The sequence below is a fragment of the Rhinopithecus bieti genome, unplaced genomic scaffold (assembly GCF_001698545.2).
Source record: "Rhinopithecus bieti isolate Rb0 unplaced genomic scaffold, ASM169854v2 scaffold_33444, whole genome shotgun sequence".
In the NCBI taxonomy this organism is placed as follows: Eukaryota; Metazoa; Chordata; class Mammalia; order Primates; family Cercopithecidae; genus Rhinopithecus; species Rhinopithecus bieti.
In genome coordinates, this window is record NW_016814544.1 from 840,432 (window position 1) to 860,827 (window position 20,396).

The window sequence follows — 20,396 nt, forward strand, 5'->3', positions numbered from 1 at the left end:
TCTTGACTTGGGACCCCGAAAGTGGAATGAGGTCTCAGAATGTAAGGATTTTCGGGCCAGGAGGGTTGGAGAAGGGGAGCCTTCCCACGCCATCAAAGAGCTTCCTGGTGGCTGGAGGTGGTGTGCGCTCTCCCTGGTGATGAGGAACTGAAGCCCTGCGTTCCAGGTGAGATGCAGTCTGGCAGCCAAGAGTGGGTGCTGGTGGCACCTCTTCTCTTCATTTGTCCAGGGGAAGAGCTGCAGCCAACCCTGAGTCGTCTGGCACCTGAGGAACGAAGCCTGGAGAAGACCTCCTGGCTGGTTAACAGCCTTCTTCCAGACCCTGTTCCTTCAGGAAACAAGAGCAGTTCTGCAAGGAGGAATCATGTACACACTCCTGGTCACAGACAGCCCAAACATGACTTTGGGTAAATGTGAAAAAGGCACTGCTCCCTCAGGGAAACAGCCCCATGCCAGAGCAAACATCTTAGCAAACAGAGACCAAGGCTGGGTTTCAGCACACACTTGCTTCCTTGGCTAAATGCCCTTTTGCAGTGCACAGCCTACACACCTGCACACAGCAACCCTGTGGATATGTGGTCTCTCTCTCTCAGCTCCTGTGAGGTAGAAGCCATCAGGGATGAACCAGGTCAGAGAAGCAGGTTTCCAAACAGGCTAGAAGAGGGACTGAGGAGCTAGGGTGATCAGAGGGACAGGAATCCCAAACTGGGATACATTACTGGCTTGAGGTACAATCAGAACCTTCATCTTTCTAGTGTGTGGAAGAGAGGCTGGGAACTGGGAAGGGCTCAGGCTAGGAAGGACTTGCACTGGAATTTAGGGATAAATCTCATCATACTGAGCACTTGGAGAGAAGTTTGGTAGTTTGAATTTGGGGTTAAGAATCTAGCTTGGGCTAGATTGGGTGTGGTGGTTTGCACCTGTAATCCCAGCTAATTGGGAGGCTGAGGTGGGAGGATCACTTGAGGCCAAGAGTTTGAAACTAGCCTGGACAACATATTGAGACCGAGTCTTTTAAACATTTTTTATAAAGAATCTAGTTTGAAGTGGGGTGTGGTGTCTTACACCTGTAATCCCAGCACTCTGGGAGGCTGAGGTGGACAGATCACTTGAGGTCAGGAGTTCGAGACCAGCCTGGCCAACATGGCAGAAAACCCGTCTCTAGTAAAAATTCAAAAAAATTAGGCAGGATGCCTATAGTCCCAGGTACTCAGGAGGCTGAGGTACAAGAATCGCCTGAACCCAGGAGGTGGAGATTGCAGTGAGCTAAGATCACACCACTGCACTCCAGCCTGAGTGACAGAGACTCTGTCTTTAAAAAAAAAAAGAAAAAAAAATCTAGCTTGGGAGGTGGGAATAGAAAGAGGGGGCCTAGATGCTAGGGCTTGAGGAGGCAGGCTGAGGTTCTGTGACTCTGGCTGGGGAGGTCAAATGATCTTGAGAAGAAGAGGAAGAAATGAGAAGAAATCAGCATCTAAGCCTGAGGCAGGTAGACTCTGGTTAAGGGTGTGGGGTGGGTTGGGGGAGAGTGAGAGCAGCTGGTCAGGAACCCAGGGAGCTCAGAGTCTGGGGTCTTGCAGGGAATTGTATCAGGCTGGCTCTGAGGAGGTTAATGTGTTGGACTGGGGGGACAGCCAGGCAAGAGCTCTGGTGGAGGAGGGGCTGCTGGGGCCTGGGCAGGGGGAGGGGGGCCGCTGGTAAATTAGAGGCAGGCTGTCCAGGTCACAGAATTATCATTGTGAAATATTCATGGGGCTTTGGTCCCGATGCTATTTCAGAACAGTGAAAGCAGGAGGAGTGTGTGAGCCTCAGGAAGAAGGCTGAAGCAAAGCCACTCTCCACCAACCCCCACCCCTCCCACCACCAGCCCAGGCAGACCCACGGACGCCCATCACGTGCACACCCACACTCCTGAGCTCTCACACACACTCGCACCAAGCAGAGCCATGTAGCACATGCAAGCACACCAACCACCCACGGCAGGTGCCCCCTGAATTCTGACATGCACACTGACATGCACCCCCACTCAATGAGGACCCAGCACAGAGACCACCTCCAGTGATCTCACATGCACAGACCCCCAAGCTCTCCAAACAACCCAGATTTACCACCTTGACCCACACAGCCTGAAACAGGAGGAATGTTAAAGGCCATCCAGCCCAACCCCCACCAACGCTCTGATGGGGAAACTGAGGCCAGAGAAAGGAAGGGATTTGTCTGAGATTCCTCTATCCCCTGAAAAAAGCAAAATTCATTCACCTCCCACATTCTGTGAGTGTACCCCCATTCTGCACTTTCATCTGCCAGACACCCAGCCTAGTTGTAATTAACTCCTCCCTTTCTCTGATTTCCTATATCTATTCAGTTACCCAGTCCCCCACCCAGCCCGAGTCTATTCCTTCCCATTCTCCCCACCACCTCCCTGCTCCAGCTACTCATTACCTCATGCCTGGAATATAAAAGAAAACTGCGATAACCTCCTCGCTGGTTTCCTATATGGAATCTCTCCCTCCCTCCCACCCAGCCATACCATGGTGACCAGATTCATCTGATCAAAATTTGCATATGTTATGATGTCACTCGGGAGCCTATAATGGCTTCCTAATGCCTATAGGGTAAAGGTAAAACACCTTAACAAAGCATCAAAGATCCCTCAGAGTCTGGTACCAACTGCTTTTCGAGCCTTTTCTCTCACAATCTCATCCCAAACCTTCACTCCAGCTAGAAGGTTTACATCATACTGGCCACCAGTTATCATGTATCTGAAACCCACCAACCGACTTTGAGTGTCCCCTAAAATTTCTCAGTCTCCCCTAAAGTAGGAAACCTCTCCCCCATCCTCAGATCTCAGACTCTAGAGCCCTTTCCCAAGGCCAAGACTGCACCTCTCTGACCATATATGGGGGTTCTTCAAAGCAGCAGATAGAGGCTCGGGCTCTGGCTTCCTCCAAGCAGACGGCTGCCCCCAACTGGCCACCTGGGGAAGCACAGCCAGGCTTCAGTCGTCCGGAGCTCAGAATGAACATCTAACCGCCCGGGGAGAGGAATAGAAGGACACCAGATGATAAGGTTTATAAGCCCTTAAGCCTCTAAGGTTCTTACACCCAGAGTAGGGGGAGGGTTCTCAGCCCTGTTTTCCTAGCTGCAGGCTCCCAACTTTCGATCCCTAATCCGAGAGGTACTCCCCTCCTATGAAACACAGACATGGGACTCTCAGGACACTGTGGAAGGGAAATTTCCCAGTAGACTCTGAGAGGCCAGGAGGCCAGGGATAGTCCAGGTGGCAGGCCCAAGGTCCAGCTGGGGTCAGGTTTCTATATGAATTTTTAATGCTTCCAGACAGACCTGTCAAATGTTCTGAAACCTGAGCATCTCCTTTCATCTCTGTACATGATGCCCTTTTCCAACCCCATTGACCCTGCAGGAGGGCAGGCCTGGGACAGATATTCAGCAGCCTCTGGAGAAATGGTTTGGGGACAGTAGAAGGGTGAATGACCTAGTTATGCTCCCACTAGTAAGCTGTGTGACCTTGGGCAAGTTACTTAACCTCTCTGAACATTAGAGTTTTGTGTTTTTTGTTATATTTTGTTTTGGTTTGTTTTTTTGGTTTTTTTGTTTGTTTGTTTTGTTTTGTTTTGTTTTGCTTTCGTAAGCTGGGGACAATAGTGCCAGCCTAAATCAATTTGTTGTGGGGACTCAGTGCACTAGCCCATGGAAAGGTGACCTACATGCTTGCTGCAATTATTCTCTTTCCTCGAGTTCTGCCTCCCGCTTCTGGCTTTTCTTCCAACCCCAAAGGTGTTGCTTAGAAGGCAGGAGTTTTGGTTGGTTCTTCCCTCTCCCTTCAGGCCCAAACTCCCCACCTCAAGATCCTTTGGCCTTTGTAGAAACTTCAGGTGAGGAGGTGGCAGGGAGATAAGAAAGTGGGCAAGGCTGGTGGAGTGAGAGAGGAGGATAGATGGCGAAGCCCTAGCAGAGGGGAGGGAAGTGGGCAGTGGAGAGAGGAAGGGAAGACCCTGCTCAGAGAGAGAAAAGCCAAGTGCAGACTCATTCCTTCATCTCTCCTTCCTTCTTTCCTTCCTTCCCTCCCTCCCTCCCTCCTTCCTTCCTTCCTTCCTTCCTTCCTTCCTTCCTTCCTTCCTTCCTTCCATCTTCTCCACGCCTGGTACCAGCACACAGAAGCAGAGAGGACTACACTTGGTGAAAGTTTCAATTCTCCTCTGTGGAGAGGTGAGCACTGAGGAGGGGTGGGGGCTGTCGAAGGAGACTTGCCCAATCTTTCCAGCCCACCAATCCCTTGCCCAGTGTTTCTACAAAATAGGGGCCTTTTGCATCTGATTTAAGTAGGAAGCTGATTCCTGAGCCCCTCGGATCTGCTGAATCAGATAGCTAACGGGGCCCTGGAATCTGCATGTTAGCAAGTGGAGGTGGGTTATGAAGCACTCCAAAGTATGAGACACGCCTCAGAGGTGGAGTGGTGCGTGAGGGGCAGACAAGAGAATGCAAACTGGGAAGGGGTCACACTTGGGGAAGGTTTCAGACAATACTGAGTGGAAAGGGTGTTGCCAGGTGTGGGGAATAACAGATGGAGGAGGCAAAGTGAGTGGAGACCAAACCAGACCGGGGAGGAGGGGGCCACAGCCAATGTGAGACAGGTCAGCAGCCAGAAACCAAAGCAGACATTGGCAGGGTGCGCCCAGCCCTCTCTTCGTGGAGATAGGAGACCCTGGAGAGCCCCCCACCTTGTTTCTGGGGCGGGGGTCAGAGAGGAAACCTCTCATCCCCGGGCACCAGCGGCCCTCGCCGGAGGCTCAACACGCAGATACCTGGATAGGCATCAATCACTCCCCTGGCCACATCCCACCAACGCTCCTCGAGGTCCGACCTTGTCCCTCCCTCCTTCTACCCCACATTCTCCAGTCCTAGCTCATCTGCATAAAGCTCCAATTAACACGTTTTTCCTTTGCTATTTGCAGTCCCAGAACTCGATCCCCACCCCGAGCCCGTTTCCCGCCACCCCCTCGCCCCTGGGAGGGCGGCCCCATTAACCCTCGCGACCCGGGCCGCTCCCCGCGGTCCTGACCCCACCACCCCGTCCTGCGGTGGGGGGTTGGGGGTGAGGGGCGCGCCCTGGGGCGGAGGATTGCGCGGCAGGGTCTGCCACAGGCCAGAGGCCAGGGCTCTCCGGAAAAAAGGCAGGCGCATATCCGCCCCCCTTTCTGGGAAAAGATGGGGAGGGGGGCTTCTCCTGGGAGACTCCGGGCATCGAAATTCCTCATTCCCTATCCTCCGGCCCCCGCACCCCTCCTCCTCCCCGCCACGCACCCTCTCCCCTCCCCAGCCATCTGTTCCACTCCGCAGCGCCGCGACAAACACGGCTCCAGCTCGCTTCCGCCCCTGCCCAGCCCCCTCCCCAAGCCCCGGGGAGTGGGGGAGTGAGCAGACGCCCTTCTCCTAGGAGGCCGGAATTCCTGCCTCCATCTCCCACCGGGGTCCGGCTGACCAGCGGCAAGCGACGAGACCCCCCAACACCACCACCACCGTTGCGAGGGTCGGTGAGGCTGCAGATAACGCTTGCAAGGATAGGGGTCGGGGAGGGTGTAGGGAGAGTTTAAAGGACCCGCAGAGCAAGCACCAGGTAGAGGATCTGGTGCTTCCCGAGACCCGGGAAGAGGCAGGGGTTTTCCCTCCTGGTTCGCCGCCCCCCTTCCCCCCGCACCCTCGTCGCCAGCCGCAGCCACGCAGCGCCGCCTGCTGGGCACACCAAGGACCTGGCGCGCACGTGGCGCTTCCCCCCGGCCCCCGCCCCCGTCCGCTCCTGGCTCGCGCTCAACCTCCCCAGACTATTCGCAAAGTGAGGATTCCGGACAGAGTGCAGAGACCCCGGCAAGTCCACTGAAAGCCAGCCGAACCCGCTGGTGGGTGCTGTCCAATTCTGATTTTGTACTTTGCAAAAACAAAAAAAGTCAGTGTTGGAAGTCGAGAGTCTGGGCTCAGAGCAGCAGGGATCTGCGATGTGACTTTGCCAAGTCTCCAGACCCCTGTGGACAGGTTTTCCTATTTGAAAATGGTGGGGGGCGGGGGGGGGTCAGTCTCTCTTATTAACTTCTCAAGAGAAACAAAGATAAAGGGAGGGAAGATGACTGTATCTGGAATGCTGTCTTACAGTCAACCTTTGGAGGTGGGGGGGATGGCCAAGGCCTCTGAGGTCCCTCTTGGCCCCAGGAGCAGCTGAGAACTGGAAGCTTGGAACCTCCTTTCTGCAGAGCTGTCCTTTCCACAGACTGCCGAGGTTCCAAATTGAGCTCCACCACCTACCACTGTATGCCCCTGGGTGTGTGCCTTAACCTCTCTGGGCTTGTTTCCTAGAACGACAAGAATGACACCACCAACCTCTTAGGCTATAGTTTGGATAAAATGAGATAGCTTTGTAGAACAGACAGACCCTAAACCAATGTTAGTTTTCCCTTCATTCGGGGACTTGCTCTCACCTCCAAGGCTTATGTCCCAGGTACACAACCAGGTGCAGGGCTGGACAAATAAGGTATGTCTTCCTGCAGTATCTCTTGTCCTCACTGATGGTGTCTTCTCTTGATGTAGATAATTTTTAAGCCTCACTTTATTTATTTACTTTAAAGCCTCACTTTAATGTTAAAGGTAAATGTAAATATAGTATAACAAGGAAGCTCAAAATTTGCATACAGTTTTAAGATAAAATTGGAGACTCCAAAAAAGTTACTTTCGGCAGGCCCTAGGGATGCTATGGTGGGAAAGTTTGAGTCATACCTTAGCATTCTTTCTAAAGCATTCTGTCCTAATCCTCTGTATGGAGAAAAGCCAGCTTCCTGGATGTACCCCAATCCTGGGAAGTACGGGGCAGAATCTGGACTCCCTCCAAGCACTAAGGGCAGGGCACGGTTGGGAACAGGGAGGTGAGCCAGACAGCCAGAGGCAAACAGGCTGGCATGCCAAGTGTCCTACTTAATGCCCAGCTGAGCCTGGGTGAAGAAGGATGGGGGTTTGGGATGACACCCCCACCCCCCACAAAAGACAGGCGCACACCAGCCAGTCTCTCACTTCCCTTTTTATTTCCTCTAAGACTTGCAAGAAGCAGCACCAGAGAGGGAACCCGCCCTCCTACCCCTGGAAGGGGCTGACCTCCAACCCCCAACCCAGGACACAGTCGGCACCTCAGGCCCCCTTTCCTTCTGAAAGGAGGGCTGTGTCTCTCTCACATTCGCACACACACAGACACATGCATGTGTGCAGACTCATGGCACATGGGACCTTAGTGATAGCCTGTTTGCGGATCCCCCCAAGAGGCACCAGGAAGCAGACCCCTAGAAAGAGATAAGAGGCAGCTCCACATCCTGGTCTCCTCCAACCCAAGGAGGAAGAAGGCTCGACCCCTCTAGGACAGGGACTGTCTTCAGTCAATGGAGCGTTGCTTTGGGGGACCTTTTTGCAGGTTTTTTTTGTTTGTTTGTTTCCTTTTTGCAGTCTTTACAAAAATAGAACTTCTCTTGGTATTTATAAATCCACGGCCATGGCTCTGTGTGCATGTTACAGGTAGAAAAGCCATATGGGGCACTCCTTTTGGTTGCTCAGGCCTTGATTGCCTGTCATGCAGGTCCCTTGGTCTCAGAAGTCTATGCAGTCACCTCAGAGCCACTAAGCACCTTCAGTGGGCCCATGCCATTGGCAGTGTACTCCTTCTGGAGCCGGGCACGGTAGTAGAAGAGGTAGGAAGGCAACAGGAATCCCAGGAGTGAGAATAGCAGGAGGCCCAGATTCACCTTTAGGGCAAGGAGAGAGAAACAGAGTCAAGTAGGTACTCATCTGCCCTTAGCCTCCCACAGGGAGGAGAAGGTGGCCATTTTTCTCCAGGTCCTGAGCCAGAATAAATACAGCTAGTACTTATGATGTGTTGTCATTGTTCCACCAGTATGTCACTTAATGTTCAGCAATTCTGCAAAGTGAGACCGCTCAGGCCTAACAAGTGGCAGGGCCTGGTGGGTGCCCACACCATATGGACCTCTCTGGGTAGGTATGAGGAAGGCACAGCACTGTAGGAGTCTGGGCTGGTCAGGCTGCTCCAGGAATGGGGCCTTGTGGGCTCACCACTCTGACCTTTGGAGATGTTAACCAATGGTATCCCATTCAGGGTGGCGAAAGGAGGCTCTCAGACACAGTTCAAGGAGCTGGGATGTACAGCCTGGCAGACAGAAGGCTTGGAAGGCCCAGGACACACGGGCTCTGACTCGGTTCACATCCCACTCTGCATTACTCACTTTGTGACTTTGGGCAAATAATGGCAATTCTTACTGAGTGCCTCCTTCTCAGGGCTGTTGTGGCAAAGATGTAAGTTAAAAAAAAGTATGCATCATGCTTAGCACATAACGAGTGCTCGGTAAACAGAAGCGGTTATTTCATCACAATGCTTGTGGGAGGAGGGTTTATGTGTGGGTGGCCCCACAAGGCAGATGCAAGATCAGCATCAGGGAGGCAGATGAGTTCAATGTAAGGAAAAGACTTTCTAACAGCAGCAGGGCTGCCTCGTGCAGGAGTGGGTGCCCTACCACTGAGGGTATCTAAGCTAAGAGAGAAGAATCCCCTTTCAGGGGTGCTGGAGACAGGATCCCACACTAGGTAGAACTGGACTGGACCAAAGGTACCTGAACACAGGCCCAAGAGTCAGGACTGGCCACGTCACAAAGTACCTGGAGTTTATTAAAAACAGACTCCTAGGAGGCCAGGCACTGTGGTGCATGCCTGTAACCCCAGCACTCTGGGAGGCCAAGGTGAGATCATTTGAGGCCAGGAGTTTAAGACCAGCCTCGGTAACATAGCAAGACCCTGTTTATCTCTACACAATTTTAAAAAAATAATTAGCTAGGTATGGTAGCCATCACCTGTGGTTCCAGCTACTCAGAAGGCTGAGGCTGGAGGATCGCTTTAGCCCGGGAGTCAGAGGCTGCAGTGAGCTGTGATTGTACCACTGCACTCCAGACTGGGCAACAGAGTGAGACACCATCTCTATAAAAAATAACAATAAATTAAAAACAAAAACAGACTCCTAGGGTCAGGCTGAGATATCCTGATTCAGGGGGCTGGGGAATTACACTCTGTGAGGGGTTCTAAAAGGCAGACAACTTGGGAACCTGCAGATTAAAGACCTCTGAGGTGCCTCTGGCTGAGATGAGTGAGGGACGGCACCACATACAAGGCCCTACCCCTGCCCCCAGGAGAGTGGCTCCTGCTCCCCCCGTGCCAACCCTTGCTCTCACCCAGAAGGGCTCTCCTTTCAGGGGTCCCACCATCGCCATGAAAAGTGGCTGCTGAAGCAAGGCGAACACAGCACTGATGAGGGACTGCAGGCCTGTCAGCGTCCCAAAGTGGTTGGATGGGAACCTGTCCACAAGATGGAGGGCATCAGGGGTGTGTGGCCCTCTCCAACCCAGGCCGGCACCTCTCCTATCCCCTCCCCACCATGGTCCCCGTTGGCCAGGCAGGGTGGTGCTTGAGCGTTCAGGCTCTTTGCATGGGCTCTTTGGTCCCCAGCCTTGAGGGTAAATGCTGCAACTTCGGGGCCACTGAGCTGGGTTCTGACACCTCCTGGATGTGTGATATTAACAAGCGGCTCAACTTTCCTGAGCCCCACTCCTCCACTAATAACAGGGATGGCACTGACCTCGCAGGACTGTCCACTGTATTCTGTCAACAAATGTTTAGCTGAGAACCTACTATGTGCCAGGCACTGTTCTAGGTGCTGGAGATATCGCGATCAAGCAAGCCAACAGATTCCTGCCGTCGAGGAGGTGGCATTCCCATGGAGCAGGTGGCAGTGAGACAATAAGCAAGAGAAATGCAGAGTGTTAGACAGTGACAAATGCTGAGAAAAGCCGAGCAGAGAAGGGGGCAGTAGGGAGGTTGCAGTTGTACATGGGACAGCCAAGGGAGGCCTCACTGAGAAGAGGACAGTCAGGGAAAGACCTGAAGGAGAGAAGGTGAGACTGGGCACCTTGCAGATATCTGGAGAAGAATGTTCTAGAAACAGGGAGTAGTACATGCAAAGATGCCAAGCAGAGAACACATTTGAGACTTCTGGAGCGCTAGGAAGCCACTGTGGCTGTGGCAGAGTGAGCAAGGGAGGAGGGGGAGCTAGAGAGGAGTGAAGTGCTGGGGCCAGAGCTTGCAGGGCTTTTTAGGCCATAGTAAAGCCTTTGGCTTTTACTCTGAGACAGATGAGATGGGAGGCCACAGAGTGATGTGAAGAGACTTATGTCCTGACAGGTGACTGCAGCCCCTGTGTTAAAAATAGACTGAGGCGGGGGGGCCAGGGCAGATGTGGGAGACTAAAGGCTGCCACAGTAATCCAAGCTAGAGATGTTGGTGGCTAGGACTGGAGAGGCAGCAGTGGAGGTGACAAGAGGGGTCAGATTTGGGGTGTGTGGGAGCTGCTGCTGGCTGCACTGAGGGTGAAGTGAACATGGAGGGTGAGGGAGCAAAGAATCAAGGAAACTCCAGGGTTCTGGCTTGAGCAGATGAAGGAAACAACTGCCCTCTGCCGAGACTGCTGCAGTGAGGCTGAACTCAGGGAGTGATGGTCAAGGATCCTGCCTACTGCCTACACCAACGGAGCACTTGATAATGGTTATGATTTTGTCATCATTATTGTAATGTCCTGTTACTCCGTCACATACACAGGGGAGAGTCCCTCAGCAGCCGGCAGGGGAAACCAGGAGAGAGAGGCAAGTGGGGACTGTCCAACATGTCCCCAACATGAAGAGGAAAATTATAAGGCAAATGGCTGCCCTTAGGAAATTTCTTCAGGGTGGGCATGGAGGGGAGGCCACTCTGGGGGCCATTTCAAACAGCAGACTCAGGACTAAAGTGTCATCAAGCCAGGTATTTCAGCTTCCTCTAAGGGAAGACTCCAACAAGGGGAGTCAATTACAGCGGGATAGGCTACCTTTAAGGAAGTGAGCTCCCTACCATCAGAGGGGCTCAGAGACGGGTGCATGAGGGGATGCCTGGGGCCCTTCTAGCCCTGCCCTGGGGTACTCTGATCACAGTTGCAAAGCTCAGGAAGGCGTTTCAGCCGAACAGACTCACACTGCAGCATAGAGACTCCCACAGGCCGAGTGGAAGAAACCGCGAACAATGGTGTGCAGAACAAAGGTCACAAACTAAAGACAAAAAGAGAGAGTGAAGAGGTTAGGAGAGTGTGTGGAGGCTGGAGGAAGGAGCGGTAGGGCGAAGAAGCCAACTGGGCCTCAATTCCTACCCCCTCGCCAACCCAATCTACTAGAAACACTTCCTGGAGAACCCGGAAAATAGATCCAGATCAGAAGACCAGAACTGCACTTCCTGAAAAGCAGGTGCTGGGTGGACCATCCCTTTGGAGGAGTCTCGGGAGGCAGGGAGAGGGAAGGATGGAGGTGGGTACCTGGAGGTGTAAGTTGTTGATGAGGCAGGTGACGCCAAAACCCACAAGCAGCAGGTTGGTCAGGGTGAAGGCGTTAATGGCATTGGTGAGCTTTTGGATCTTGCAGTAGCGCGGTCTGATGGATTTGGTAGCAACCCCGTCCCTGAGGAGAACGGGAAGTCACTGGCTGCTGCCTCTACATTCCCAGGACTCCCTGGTTCTTGGCCTGGCCCCTCCCCCTTCGGATGTGCCTTCGATATCACGGAAGCAGAAAACATAGAAATTCATGTTTCTATGGGAAACCCATAGAAACCCATGTTCTCTAGCTCCATGTTTCTCAAAGTTTGGCTCCCCTACCCAATGACACAAGCATCAAAGCGGATGCTTTCTTCACATGCAGATTCCCAGGCCTCATCTCAGCCCCCGGAATCTCAGCAGGGAGATCTGCAAATCTGCATTTGGACAAACAGGCCCCACGAAGTGATTCTCATGCACACTTGAAGGTTTGAGAACCAAGCATAGGAAGGAAGGTGGGAAGTGGGAAGCTCTCACACCATCTCTCATCGTCTCTCATCAGAAGTCCTCAGGAAGGTGTCCCTGCCCTGGACAAAAGCAGATGCCCTCCTGGGGACAGCAGCTTGGCCCAACTGTCCAGCGCTTCCTCTCTCTGGCACAAACAAGGGTTCTGAGGCCAGCCCAGGAGAGAGGTCAGTAGGCTGGGGTGAGGGCAGGCAGTCCATGTGTCCTGGACAGAAGGACCCTGCTAGAGGACCCTCGCCATTAGGAGCAGAGGGTAGAGGAGGAAGGCTCAGTGCCAGGGCCAGGCTCTGCTGGCAGGGAGGGAAGCCACTGGATTTCCTTCTCTCCCAGTCTCTTTCTCCCATCCTCTCAGGATGAACACAAAAAGAGCAAAAGCAGTCACAGAATCTGGGTTCAAGACTCCATGGTGAACTCCAGCTACTCAGGAGGCTGAGGCAGGAGAATCGCTTGAACCTGGGAGGCAGAGGTTGCAGTGAGCTGAGATCGTGCCACTGCACTCTAGCCTGGGTGACAGAGCAAGACTCTGTCTCAAAAACAAAACAAAACAAAACCCTCAATGGTGGTCTCCAGCCAACAAGACAGCCCCCAAGGATCCTGCCTCCTGGTATCCCCTGTTTTGTGCGGTCTCCTTCCACAGTATATCAGGGTTACTCTGTGCCTATAATAGAATGTAACAGAAGTGATGGTGTGCTACTTCTGAGATTATGTGAGAGAAGATACTGGGTCTCTGTCACTTAGCCCTCTTGCTCAAGGGGAAACCAGGTGCTGTGTCCTGAGCAGCCCTATGGAGAGGCCATCAGGGTAACTGAACTGAAATAGATTCTCCAACCCCAGTCAACCCTTCAGATGACTGCAGCCCTGGCTGACAGCCTGACTATGTCTTCATGAGAGACTGTGAGTCAGAATCATCCGGCTGAGATGTCTCATACAGAGACTGTATGAGATGAGAAGTGTTTGTTGGTTAAAAATGCCAAGCCTTGGGGTGATTTGTTATACAGCAATAAATATCTAATATACCAAATCTACCTATTCTAGCCCTAACAAGACTTTAGCATGTACCCTTATAATATAGGTTCTGGAGGCTGCCACTGAAAGCTATGTGATTTTGGGTGAATGACTTAAATGTGCAACCCTGTACCTCCGTTTCCTCATCCGCAAAATGGAGATATTAATGCACCTACCTCAGAGAGGTGTTGTGGGACTAAACAAGGCAAGGTGCCGAGTGGTGCACAGTCAGCACGATGCATTAGCTATTCTTATCATTAAGCAAGTCAGGTCCCTTCCTAGCCTCAGTTTCCTCATTTGTAAAATGGGGAGGTACCTCTACTCTCTTAGGGTTCTTGGGAGAAAGAAATGAGCTGCTGGATGTAAACGTGCAGAGAAAATGAAGAGCGCTGCCTGACCACTTGCTGTCACCATCCCTGTACAGGCCGGGCACCTGGCATCTCCGAGGACAGTGCGCTGAGTTGGGGCGTCCACGCAGTCCTTGATCCGCCAATCCATGATGTAGCCAATGAGGGGGCAGGTGAGAAGGCACAACAGCTGCATGGCCCCGAAGATGGAGGAGTAGAACCCAACTGGGCAGGATGGGAAGGGCAGTGGGGTCAGGAACTGGCACTCAGTGGACACCACTACCCCTTCCAGCAGAGGCCAGAGAGCACCAAAATAGCCTTCCTCTGAACCCAGACTCTTACATCCCCCAAATGCCCAGGGTTACCTGGGTGGGCCCAGACCTAGAGGAGTCCCGCCCCCTGAGAAGCGGGTTGCAGCAGGGTGGGCCTGAGCCAGGGCCCTGCTTTCATCGCCCTACCTGTCTCTGCCACCTTTTGTTGCTGCTGTTCATTCATCTCTGTGGATAGGGAAAGGTATGGTGAGGGGAGCTCAGCCAAGGTGACCCAACCCCCAGGGGTCTCAGCGGTGCCTCACCATGCTCCTGGCCTCCAGTCACAAGGTACTCCAGCATCTTGTTCATGGCAGCCATGTAGAAGATGATCCGCAGCTGGGTCATGCCCATGGTGAGGAGGCTCCACAGGAAAATGGGGGAGCAGAGGCTCTTGCGGAAGGGGACAGACCCTGGGGAGATAGCAGGGGGTGCCCCTGAGCCCCAGACCTTCCACTGCCCTCTGATTGTCCCAGCTCATGCAGTTCTTGAGGGAAGTGACACTATGTGACTTTGGAGACGGACTGGTTTCTTCAAAGATGGGAAAGTTGAGATTCACTTGCCTCCAGGCTCCTGCTCAGCTCAGAACATTTTTAGGTGCCCTCTGGATGTATGTCCTATGCTTCGTGTGGTAAAAATAATTCAGTTGAGTGCCGTGGCTCAGGCCAGTAATCCCAACACTTTGGGAGACAGAGGTAGGAGGATCACTTAGCCCAGGAGTTCAAGACCAGCCTGGTGGTCAACATAGCGAGATCCTATCTCTAAAATTAAAAAAAAAAAAAAAAAAAAAGTATATATATAATTAGCCAGGCATGGTGGTGCACACCTGTATTCCCAGCTACTCAGGAGGCTGAGGCAGGAGGATTGCTTGAGCCCAGGAGGTCAAGGCTGCAGTGAGCTATGATTGTACCACTGCACTCCAGCCCAGGCAACAGCAAGACCCTGTCTATTTTTACAAAAAACAAAACTGGCAGGGCACGTGGCTCATACCTGTAATCCCAAAACTTTGGGAGGCTGAGGTAGGAGGATCATGAGGTCAGGAGTTTGAGACCAGCCTGGCCAACATGGTAAAACCTCATCTCTACTAAAGATACAAAAATTAGCCAGGCATGGTGGTGCACGCCTGTAGTCCCAGCTATTTGGGAGGCTGATGCAGGAGAATTGCTTGAACCCAGGAGGTAGAGGTTGCAGTGAGCCAAGATGGTGTGCCTAGGCAACAGAGCGAGGCTTCATCTCAAAAAAACAAAACAAAACAAAACAAAAAAAACTCTGAAGCACTCACTATGGGCTACATACTTGACATTTATTATCCCATTTAATCAATCTTACAACAACCCTGTCCTTATCACATTTTACTGATGAGGAAACTGCAGTTCAGGAAATTAAATGACTCGCCAAAGCTCACAGGGCTGGAAGCAGCAGGTCAGCCTAACTCCAGCTCATGCCCTTAGCCATGCCGCCCTCTGAGAATCGGCTCTGGGGGTAACCACCATCAAACTGCACACCGTTTTGCACTTTACAGAGAGCGTCCACATCCATGGTGTCATTCAGTCATCACAACTAACTTTACAGTTTGTGGGGTGCTTTTAGTGCTAATTTAAGAGGTAAGGAAATCAAGAGCAAGGTTAGGCGATCTACCCAAGCCACATAGCCTATAACTGGAGAGCAGGACTCAAACCCCTCAACTGACTCCAAGGAGCTCCTTCCACTTACGGAGCTGACAGTCCTGGGATCTTCATGTCCCTCCTGAGCAGCAGCCCAGGCAGGTTGCAGCTCCTCCTGTGACCAGCAGGGGGCAAAAGCCAACCAGGTGTGGAGGACCCCTGCTAGGAGGCTTGTGGGCCTGGTTGCACCTGATGCAATAAGCTCAGAGGTTGCAAGGGGCCGTGAGGAAACCAGCTACCCGACGGGCCCAGAGACCTTGTCCCTGACAGGCCCCAGAGACCAATCCCCCTTGTACTCCATGGGTACAAGGAGCTCCTCCCTCCCCCCATCCCAGGAAACCAGCAGGGTAACCCTGAATCTGAACTGCCCAGAGTTACTTGAGCTTTGATATGCCCATCTGTAAATGGAGAGCATGCCCCACCTACATCATGCGATGTTGTAAGGACTGAAGAGGGGCACGAATAAATACTCAAGCATGAGTGCTCCCTGAACATGAGGACCCACCGTCCCTGTTCCCCAAGGCCGGCACCTTGACCAGACACTCACTCTCAGGAGGGTTTTCTGAGATGCCCCGAACATCCTGGGATGACATGAAGGCATCCGACCCGTCCTCCAGGCTGGGGGCCTTCTGGCTCAGCCTCTGGCCCACGGTGGTCACATGGGTGTAGAAGCGGTCACCTGTCACCTTGTGGTCCAGGGCCAGCCCACTCAGCTTGATCTTCTTCCTGCAGGCAGCCAGGCCAGAGTGTAGGGGAACCAGTCATACAGAGCCCACCTTCAACAGCCTAGTGCTCGCCCGCCGTCCCAGTGGTGTCCAGCACCCCTTTACCCAGCACTGACGTGCTTGCAAGCTCCCTAATGCAGAGCTCCTGGTTGTGTTGCTCAGAGCTTGGCTCAGGGACCAGCTTAGCACAGATGCCAAGTAAATGAAGAGTGGATCAGCTGTTTTTCACTTGGGCTGTTCCTATGGCAGAGGCGGCATTAAGACCTCAGACTCCAGAGTCAGACAGCCTGTGTCCAACCTAAGATTCACCCTCCTTTGAATGGCATGACCTTTGGAAACTCACTTTGTTCCCTGTGCTTTTGTTAATGGAATTAATACCAAATCTACATCATACAGCTGTTTGAGGATGGGATAGGGGCTAAGTACAGTGCCTGGCATAACTGTCAGCTCTGTAATGTCACCTTATGTGCTTGGTGGGGAGCATCACCTCTTGCCTCGGCTGCACTGATAGAGAGCTGGAAAAAGTTGGCATTCAGGTGGCCCCACAAAAGGCAGAGTGCTTGATTCTTTTATGTCCCTCTTTTTGGGACTACATGGCATCAAGTGCTATTGCTGAGGTACCTCCTACTCTGATCTCCAAACCCAGAAAGGATGAAAACATTTTGTCATTACTTTTTTTTTTTTTTTTTTTTTGAGATGGAGGTTTTGCTCTTGTCGCCCAGGCTGGAGTGCAATGATGTGATCTCAGCTCACTGCAACCTCAGCCTCTAGGGTTCAAGCGATCCTCCTGCCTCAGCCTCCCGACTAGCTGGGATTACAGGCATGCACCCCCACGCCCAGCTAATTTTGTATTTTTAGTAGAGATGGTGTTTCTCCATGTTGGTCAGGCTGGTCTAGAACTTCCCACCTCGGGTGATCCGCCCTCCTTGGCCTCCCAAAGTGCTGGGATTACAGGCATCAGCCACTGCAACTGGCTCATTACTTTTAATGGCAAAAACCATAATTACTTTTGCACTCACATAAATAGTTACCATAGGCTGGGCATGGTGGCTCACACCTGTAATCCCAGCACTTTGGGAGGCCGAGCCAGGCAGATCACTTGAGGCCAGGAGTTCAAGACCAGCCTGGCCAACATGGTGAAACCCTGTTTCTACTAAAAAATACAAAAATTAGCCAGGTGTGGTGGCGCATGCCTGTAATCCTAGCTATTCAGGAGGCTGAAGCAGGAGAATCACTTGAACTCAGGAGACAGAGGTTGCAGTTCACTGAGATCACACCACTGCACTCCAGCCTGGGTGACAGAGTGAGACTCTGTCTCAGAAATAAATAAATAAATAGTTACCATGTTTTGACCACCTGTTATGTACCAACTCTATCACTTCAAAACACCCATGGGAGGCTGGGCACAGTGGCTCACGCCTGTAATCTGCCACTTTGGGAGGCCAAGTGGGGAGGATCACTTAAGTCCAGGAGTTCAAAACCATCCTGGGTAACACAGTAAGCCCCATCTCTACAAAAAATAAAAAAATTAACTGGGCATGGAGGTATGTGCCTGTAACCCCAGCACCCCGGGAGGCAGAGGGAGAGGTTCGCTTGAGCCCAGCAGTTTGAGGCTGCAGTGAGCCAGGACCAAGACACTGTACTCCAGCCTGAGTGACAGAGCAAGACACTGCCTCTAAAAAGACAAACAAAAGCGACCTGTGGGTAGGTAGGAACAGGCTCACAGTACAGATGAGAAAGCAGAGCTTGGAGGGCTCAAGCGATTTGCCAAGCAGAGGTCCAAGCCGAGGTCTCTCTGAATCCCAAGTTAATTCCATCTATCATATCACCACACCCCTGACCACCCTCTCTGCCCCAGGGAGAGTCTCCGCCCACTCCAGTCACTCACGTGTAATTGACTTCCTCAGGGGCAGGAAAGGCTTCGACGGGCCAGTTGAGGGCGCAGTTCAGAAAGATAAGGCAGGCCAGGCCAGACCAGGTGAACATGATGACCACGAAGGCCACACCGGCATCGTAGATCAGCTGTGAGAGGAGGGGGCAGGCCCGTGGGGGAGACTGCCTGGCCCCAGACCCCACCAAGGTAGATCCCAGGCCTCAGAGGCCTTAAAGAAGGTTTCTTCTCCCCTTGTCCTTGTGCCCAATTTGCAGATGAGGAAACCAAGACCAGAAGTTTAGAGTCAGACTCAGAAGACCCATCATTCCTCTTTCTTTTTCACTTGAGCTCCCCTAGAGAGCTATGAAGTAGTCTCCACAAAGCCTGAAGTTGCTAGCCACTGTCTCAAAATGTCTCTGAAATTTCCATTATCTTAAAAAGATACATACATTTTTGCCTATGACTCCACAAACATTCATGTTCATGTTCACACAAAAAATGTCCATTTCATGGTATGTACAAAGGAAACTTAGAACTCTAGGTTTACCGGGCCTAACTGTGTTTATCCTGCCCCTTCCTGGCACGTTCCCCAGGGGAAAAGGCAAACCCAGACTGCTCAAGCTCGGCCTTATCTCACCTTTCCCAGGTGCTCCCAGTGCAACCACTGGGGGGTCGGGGAGAGGGAGGTGCAAGTGCTCTGCCTAAGGGCTCTCAACCCCGGGGCAAGTAAGTTCTCATTTGAATGAGATTCTGTGCAAATGTGTCAGCCCCTCTTATGGAAGAAGCTGGTGCACAGAGAAGACCGTCTGTCTTCTTGTCCTCCCCATGCCATGTGAACAGGATGACTAATGTCTGCTCTCCCCTTAGGCTCCTGCTCAAGCCTTTTTCTCTGCAGTCTTGGACCTTGGGGCCTCTTCCTCCCTAAGGGGCAGGACAGAGCTTCAAAGGGCCACACACCCAAATGTGTGGAGGTAAGATCTGGCTCCTCAAACACTACTTCAGTTGAAAAGAAGGGAGAACTGCCCACCCTCCATGCCTGCCCACCAGAACAACTGATGGCCCCCTACCCATGCGCTCTCTCAAACTCCTTTGGAGACACTGAGCTGAAGTACCTTCTTTGGTACTCTTTGTAAAGTGCAAAACGGTATGCAGTTTGGTATTGCCCACAATGGAGGTTGAGGAGCATGGCATGGCTCAGTCAAAGCGTGCTTTGATATTTGACAGAGGAAATAGGGGCCTCCAGCTGCACTGAGCTAAAACTTTGGTCTCCTGGCTTCCAGGTACACCAGGTTGACCTGTCCAGGATCCAGCCTGGCATAAACTCACTTTGTGACCTTGGACCAAACCACCCAGCCTCTCTGGAAGGTGTGGAAAAATGTGGCCCCAAAGGCTGAATAAAGCCAGCGAGTCAGGGACCTTGAATGCGTGTGAACGGGCTAGACTTGATTCTGCAGGTGAAGCTAAACCACTGAAGGTTTTTCAGCAGTGTGTGGGCCAGTTCCCCATCTGGGATCCTTCTGGAAGACATGTGAGTGACAGATTACAGAGAAAAAGAATCAGAGGCAGGGAGACCAGCTGAGAAAGCTTGCCTTGGCCCAGGAGAGAGGGGGAAGGTCTGCACTGGGATGATGACAGAGAAAGGAGAGTGCAAAAGTCAGACCCGTGGGTCAGCACTAGCTGCTGCTCATTCAGCCCCACCCAGTTCTTGTGTCAAGACAAAAAGAAAACCCAGGTGGCCTCACTGGCCCCCCAAGCAGCTCCATACCTTGATTCCTGGGAATGTGATGGCAGAAGAAGCATAAGAGCCAATCATGAGGGCCATTAATGTGGAGCGCAGGTTCCCAAACATGTTGGGCAACTGAGGGGGGAAAGCAGCACCCATGAGGTGGGGACACCCTGACCCTCGCCCAGCGTTCCCAGCCCTGCTCCATACAACAGCCCCGGGAGACGCAGCAGAAAAGCCCCAAGGCAAAACAAACAGAAAAATCAATGTGGGAAACTGTACTCTGCCCCCTGCCTACACACTCACAGTGCACTTTAGCTTCAGAAAGGCTCCCAGACACCCCTCAGAGAGACATTTTGTTAATTTTGTTTAATCCCAGATTTCCCAAGTTTGTTACGTAACACCTCTGAACAACGCATGGAATAGGTGCTTAAGAAACACTGATCTGGGCTGGGCGCAGTGGCTCACGCATGTAATCCCAGCACTTTGGGAAGCTGGCGGGAAGCCTGAGGTCAGGAGTTCAAGATCAGCCTGGACAACATGGTGAAACCTCATCTCTACCAAAAATACAAAAATTAGCTGGGCATGGTGGCAGGCGCCTGTAATCCCAGCTACTCGGGAGGCTGAGGCAGGAGAATCGCTTGAACCTGGGAGGTGGAGGTTGCAGTAAGCTGAGATCACTCCACTGCACTCTTGCCTGGGTGACACAGGGAGACTATGTCCCCACCCACCAAAAAAAAAGAAAATAAAGAAACAGTGATCTTATCCAACCCATTTTAGATT

At 52.4% G+C, this 20,396-nt stretch overlaps 1 protein-coding gene across 4 annotated transcripts in view; it reads right to left on the bottom strand.

The window, feature by feature from the left end:
• Positions 1-7,066: 7,066 nt before the first annotated feature.
• The window catches only part of SLC43A1 (solute carrier family 43 member 1), a 32,639-nt gene continuing 19,309 nt past the window's right edge, over positions 7,067-20,396 (bottom strand). For 2 of the 4 annotated variants that reach the window (XM_017851376.1, XM_017851374.1), the window contains exons 6-15: positions 19,656-19,748; positions 17,906-18,039; positions 15,840-16,018; positions 13,895-14,041; positions 13,779-13,817; positions 13,407-13,545; positions 11,450-11,591; positions 11,116-11,189; positions 9,288-9,411; positions 7,067-7,796 (exon numbers count right to left, since the gene is read on the bottom strand). In XM_017851376.1, the coding sequence (XP_017706865.1) occupies positions 7,650-7,796; positions 9,288-9,411; positions 11,116-11,189; positions 11,450-11,591; positions 13,407-13,545; positions 13,779-13,817; positions 13,895-14,041; positions 15,840-16,018; positions 17,906-18,039; positions 19,656-19,748 (1,218 nt within the window). In that variant the 3' untranslated portion in view covers positions 7,067-7,649. The remainder of the gene's footprint in view (positions 7,797-9,287; positions 9,412-11,115; positions 11,190-11,449; positions 11,592-13,406; positions 13,546-13,778; positions 13,818-13,894; positions 14,042-15,839; positions 16,019-17,905; positions 18,040-19,655; positions 19,749-20,396) is intronic. The other 2 variants (XM_017851375.1, XM_017851377.1) reach the window with 1 other exon arrangement.